We start from the raw sequence: 6,000 nt of genomic DNA, 5'->3' as shown, positions 1-6,000 counted from the left end.
AAAAAACCCACTGCTGTGTAATATATCGAAGGTTCTACAGAAAATCCCCAGACACATCTATTATGATTCTGACAGCTTAATTAGTAGATACTTGATGTCTGAACATTGGTGTATGCTATTGTATCAAATTGTTAGTTTTGTAATCTACCTCACATTCTCACTACATATCTTGTTGTTTTTTTTATGTTGTCTTATGTTTAAGTATGTCTTGTTTGTGGTTTCATTTTTATAGTTCTTGCTTTTGTCCCTAATGTGTCATCAGTATGCATGCATAGTAGCTTCTGGAGATGACTGATGTAGCATTGCTCCTGCTTCTGTTGTTTCCCCTTAGCACTGGGGAACATGTATGTATCTGGCTTCCTCCTTGCATACGAAGTGTATTTTTAATGTGACCTTGTCTGTTGGCTGTGAATTTTCAAGTTTCCAAGAAGTGTATAGTTTCATATATACATTTACAACATTTGCTATTAGCAGGAAATGTTAGTAGTGTTATTGGATGTGGGATGATGTTCTTTTATGTGACATACGTTGAACAGAAGTCTTTGATATTTTGTCATTATGTAATGCTGGGTGGGAAGTATGGGATAGGAAGTGTTTGCAACTGGCTGACCAGGTGGTTTATGGCAGCTATTAGGCTGATAAGAATATTCAATATACAGTTTTCTTGAGATCTCATAGTTTAGTTTTCTCTTACATTATTCTTCATTATTTGCATTTGTCTGAAAATAACTGTTTTCTCTTCAACTAGTTTTGAGTTTTAACATGAATGGCACTACATTTAACATATTGTATATAATTAATAAATCAGTGACTTTCATCATTTTCTTATTTGTTTAATTATGTAATTAAATCCTATATCAGCATAGTCTTGTTCTTTAACATTTTTAGTTGAATTTTTATAATTACTCGCAAGGACAAGAAGTAAATTTTGTATTTGGTACCTTTGACAATTTTATGTTAAACTTAATGATAAGAAAAAGAGATTGGCACAAATAAAATGTTCATAGAACAATTCTTCTTATTTTATTTCTGATACAATATATTTGAAAAAATAACAGCTTGCACTTTGTTTTCACAGTAAAAAATATGATTCTTAGTAACTTAATTTATATTAGATGGTCATCACAGTGAAATTTTATGCCTGTTATATATCATTTGTCACAGCAACATTAGTACAATGACTTCACTGGAGACTGAATTACCATTAGTCACATAGCTTGAAGTGTGTGACAATGCACCCAAGCTGTAAGGCCTTGTCCTTTTGGTGATATTACTCAACGTATGTTTTCCTGGATACTGTGGGATAGTGAGCTGCAGTCCCATCAGCAAAAATGAATTTTCAAGGTAATTCCTCTGATCAATGAGTTATTCTGTGATGTGGGTACCAGAGTTCCAGTTATTTGCTGATACTTACACAAAGTTTAATAAACCCATGTGCAAGGAGCAGATGTCACAGATAATGGAAGACAGGCACAAGACAGGTGGGAGAAAATACTTCTAGCTATCAAATGAAAATAAGATTTTCAAAAACATATATTGGGAAAAATAATATTTATTTCATGCCAGCTACATATAGGATGCATGCAAAAAAGTAAGTAGTTTCATTAAACCAAAAGCAAATCCCATATTAATTAGCACACAATAGTGTGATATTGTAACCCACTAAACAACAAGCATAAGTACATAACTAAAAAGCATTTTCAAAATATGTCAACAACAGTTTATAAAAGCTGCTTAGGTAAGATCAACAATAGTTTATAGCTACAAGAGGAACTCTCTTTCTTGTATCATAATTTTTTAACAAACAAAATACAGATTTATTAGCATCTTATATCGCTTGACTATAAACCACAATTAGTATACCACATAACTTAAAATGGTGGAAGACCAAACCATTCAGGTCTAAACTCTTCCAAGGACTTGAGAACAATAGTTGCACCTTGCTTCATATCATCATTAACTTGCTCATCTGGTGTCATAACAACTTGCATGCCAGCAGCTCGCGCAGCTTTTACTCCATTTGGTGCATCTTCAAACACAAGACACTAAAACGAGGAAATGAAGTTCAATTTCTTTTCATAAAAAATTTCAAAATCAATTGAGTGTCTGAAGAATGACAAGGAATGTCCAACACAGCACTTTTAATACATACACCGTATAGGAAAATGAAATCTTCAGAAGTTACAACAACAATGAGGCAGTCTACACCAGTTTTGAAAAAATTGCTGTGAGAAAAGGCAACAGGTTCTAAATATATAATGTTACAGCTCTTCCTGGCACAATGAAGGGGCAGTACAGAGGAAGATCTGCGCATGTAAATGGCATTACAGGATTGACAGAGAAGAGTTACATACTTCTCTCATCTGTCACTTCACCACCACATCCACAATACAGGCCGATGGGCCAAAAAGACTCTGTGGTGTTCTCTTCTGCAATAGATCAACAATTATCAGGGCACAATTACACATGGCAACATTTCCCATTGCTAAAATATTATAAATAAACTGTGATTAACCAGCGCAGACACTTAACAAGTATATATTCTAGTCCCACTTGACATACTAACTGTTTCTTTTTGTAGAAAGAATATAATTTCATTAAATTTGTAACAGGGCAGTCTCCTGTGCATATGTCTCTTTTCTTTCTTTTATAGCGTCTTTGTAAGGAAGAAAAAACTCACACAGTGTCTAGTTGCTCAATGAAATGTAATAAAAAATGTATTGTGTGACACCATAGTGGAAAATTATTGATGGTCAGCATTGTTGAAATGGCCTGTCACTAAATCAGCTAAAAGTACAAAAAAAAATTATCTTTCTTTTTTGTAAGAATGCGTCTTCACTCACTTTTGTTTAGTCTTTTGTAGGGGGTCTGTTGTTGTGAACAGACATGCTATGTAAGATGGTTTAAAATTTGTTGTTTGCTGGCTTAAAGTCATTAAATGTGATATCTATTTAGAACTTCTGTAATTATATCTACATATTCCTAGTGCAGATAAATACTTTACTTTCACTATTGTGTGCCCTAAGATTAAGAGCCCATAATTTTAATGTAACTTGTGTTCATTTCACGCAAGAAACATTATGAATGATCCAGTCATTTCAGTCATTTGTTTCTAAACAGCAATGCTGCCAGTCTTTGCTCGTGTCGGACATCGACCTCAGTTGCAATAATTAGATGGTTCACTATCCTAAAATGATGTGTTATCCTCCCCTGAAGTTACAAATGTTAAGAAAAATAAAGTAAAAGGGATAACATGCCAACACTCAACTTTATTCGACTGCAGCAGAGGCAAATAGAGGATCTCAACCTCTCATATGAATTATGTAAATTACAGAGAAATCACTGAATAACTTCTGTTCTGTTACAGACCTTTATAAGCAAGCCACTTGAGCATATGCCAGTACCCACCAAAACTGACATTAACCGCTCTGCTGCATACAAAGTAATATCATGAGTTGTACATTATTTCACAGTTTATTGGCAGTTACAAGAATATGAATATGAAGGCCCAATGTTAGTGGGTTCCCCAAGAATTCAGTGAAAGTGCTATTCTTTTTTGTTCTAATATGTACATTTTCATTATTAAACACAACAAATACTGAAAGAACTATGCATGTTCTGTACAAGGTGTACTGATGAAGTTTGAGCTACTCAACACTAAAAATTAATATTTTCAAGAGAAAAAGCTTTTACTGGTAGTTTTAGTTACCTGCAAACCAACTGATTTCACTTTTCCACCTATTCACTACTCACTTCAAAGCACTTTTCACAATGTTGCACGAGTTTCTTCAACCCTGCATGCATATAAGTTCTCTGTCTGGGAAATGGACCCACTGAAAAAGGAATCCTCATTTCCACGTCATCTTCAAAGTGAGAGGTGCAAGAAGTAAGTCTCTAAGTGTGAGTTTTGCATTATATGGTGAGTGATTGAAAAGATCCTAACAGAAAAGCTTAATCTTATCCTTGGTGTGGGCAGTGGTGTTTGGACATACACTGTCATCGAACAAGAGTATCCCAGAGGACAATTTGCCACATTGTCGAATCTGGATGGCATGTCTCAGTTACAACATTATTTTGCATTACACATCAATGTTACAAGAAATCATTCAAAAGAATGCTCTTTTCATCCCAGAAAACAGTGGCCATCATTTTTCTTGGTTTTGGCAAAGTTGAATGGTACCCCTTCATTGACACTTGTTTTGAGTGTGAGGTTATGTAGGATATTCATGTCACATGACATGTAACAATGTGGGAAAATAAATTACCTCCATCTCATCAACGGCAGTCCAAAGTGCTTGTCCAATTTTCATTCTCCACTTTTCCCTTTGGTAAGATTTTCTGTCCTCACCTTATACACAATTTGCAACAATGGTGTATATAATGGTACATTCAGCATGTGAAAGTTCATCAGACAGCACATTGATCATCAATTGTCCATCAGATCACAGATACCAATCCACTTGTTGCACAATTTCATCAGTCTGGATACTGGGTTTGCTACTCTGCCTCTCATCATGAAAAATTTTATGGCCACTTTTAAAAGTCTTAACATAATTGCCTAATCTTTCCTTCTTTCCTTCGCTAAGTACCATAGCCCCAAAAATTACTAAGTAACATCAGTCACGATCTTAGTTTAACAATTTCATTTACATTTCGTCAATATTTGAAACACATTTGTAATTTACAAATTCCTCTTTTGCTATTATTTCACTGCCGGCCGGTGTGGCTGAGAGGGTCTAGGCACTTCAGTCTGGAACCGCATGACGCTACGGTCGCAGGTTCGAATCCTGCCTCGGGCATGGATGAGTGTGATATCCTTAGGTTAGTCAGGTTTAAGTAGTTCTAAGTTCTAGGGGGCTTATGACCTCAGATGTTAAGTCCCATAGTGCTCAGAGCCATTTTGTTTATTATTTCACTGCTATGTTTATTTGCAGTTCTTCCATCCCTGTATTGTCTATTTTTTTATGATATGCACTCATGGAAATTGAAATAAGAACACCGTGAATTCATTGTCCCAGGAAGGGGAAACTTTATTGACACATTCCTGGGGTCAGATACATCACATGATCACACTGACAGAACCACAGGCACATAGACACAGGCAACAGAGTATGCACAATGTCGGCACTAGTACAGTGTATATCCACCTTTCGCAGCAATGCAGGCTGCTATTCTCCCATGGAGACGATCGTAGAGATGCTGGATGTAGTCCTGTGGAACGGCTTGCCATGCCATTTCCACCTGGCGCCTCAGTTGGACCAGCGTTCGTGCTGGACGTGCAGACCGCGTGAGACGACACTTCATCCAGTCCCAAACATGCTCAATGGGGGACAGATCCGGAGATCTTGCTGGCCAGGGTAGTTGACTTACACCTTCTAGAGCACGTTGGGTGGCACGGGATACATGCGGACGTGCATTGTCCTGTTGGAACAGCAAGTTCCCTTGCCGGTCTAGGAATGGTAGAACGATGGGTTCGATGACGGTTTGGATGTACCGTGCACTATTCATTGTCCCCTCGACGATCACCAGTGGTGTACGGCCAGTGTAGGAGATCGCTCCCCACACCATGATGCCGGGTGTTGGCCCTGTGTGCCTCGGTCGTATGCAGTCCTGATTGTGGCGCTCACCTGCACGGCGCCAAACACGCATACGACCATCATTGGCACCAAGGCAGAAGCGACTCTCATCACTGAAGACGACACGTCTCCATTCGTCCCTCCATTCACGCCTGTCGCGACACCACTGGAGGCGGGCTGCACGATGTTGGGGCGTGAGCGGAAGACGGCCTAACGGTGTGCGGGACCGTAGCCCAGCTTCATGGAGACGGTTGCGAATGGTCCTCGCCGATATCACAGGAGCAACAGTGTCCCTAATTTGCTGGGAAGTGGCGGTGCGGTCCCCTACGGCACTGCGTAGGATCCTACGGTCTTGGCGTGCATCCGTGCGTCGCTGCGGTCCGGTCCCAGGTCGACGGGCACGTGCATCTTCCGCCGACCACTG

At 38.7% G+C, this 6,000-nt stretch overlaps 1 protein-coding gene across 1 annotated transcript in view; it reads right to left on the bottom strand.

The window, feature by feature from the left end:
• Nucleotides 1-1,000: 1,000 nt before the first annotated feature.
• Nucleotides 1,001-6,000, bottom strand: part of LOC126457576 (pseudouridine-5'-phosphatase-like) — a 131,054-nt gene continuing 126,054 nt past the window's right edge. Inside the window, exon 4 of the mRNA XM_050094001.1 lies at nucleotides 1,001-2,045. Within this exon, the coding sequence (XP_049949958.1) occupies nucleotides 1,872-2,045 (174 nt within the window). The 3' untranslated portion in view covers nucleotides 1,001-1,871. The remainder of the gene's footprint in view (nucleotides 2,046-6,000) is intronic.

The sequence above is a fragment of the Schistocerca serialis genome, chromosome 2 (genome assembly GCF_023864345.2).
Source record: "Schistocerca serialis cubense isolate TAMUIC-IGC-003099 chromosome 2, iqSchSeri2.2, whole genome shotgun sequence".
Classification (NCBI taxonomy): Eukaryota; Metazoa; Arthropoda; class Insecta; order Orthoptera; family Acrididae; genus Schistocerca; species Schistocerca serialis.
This window is presented reverse-complemented; position numbering and strand designations above follow the sequence as displayed.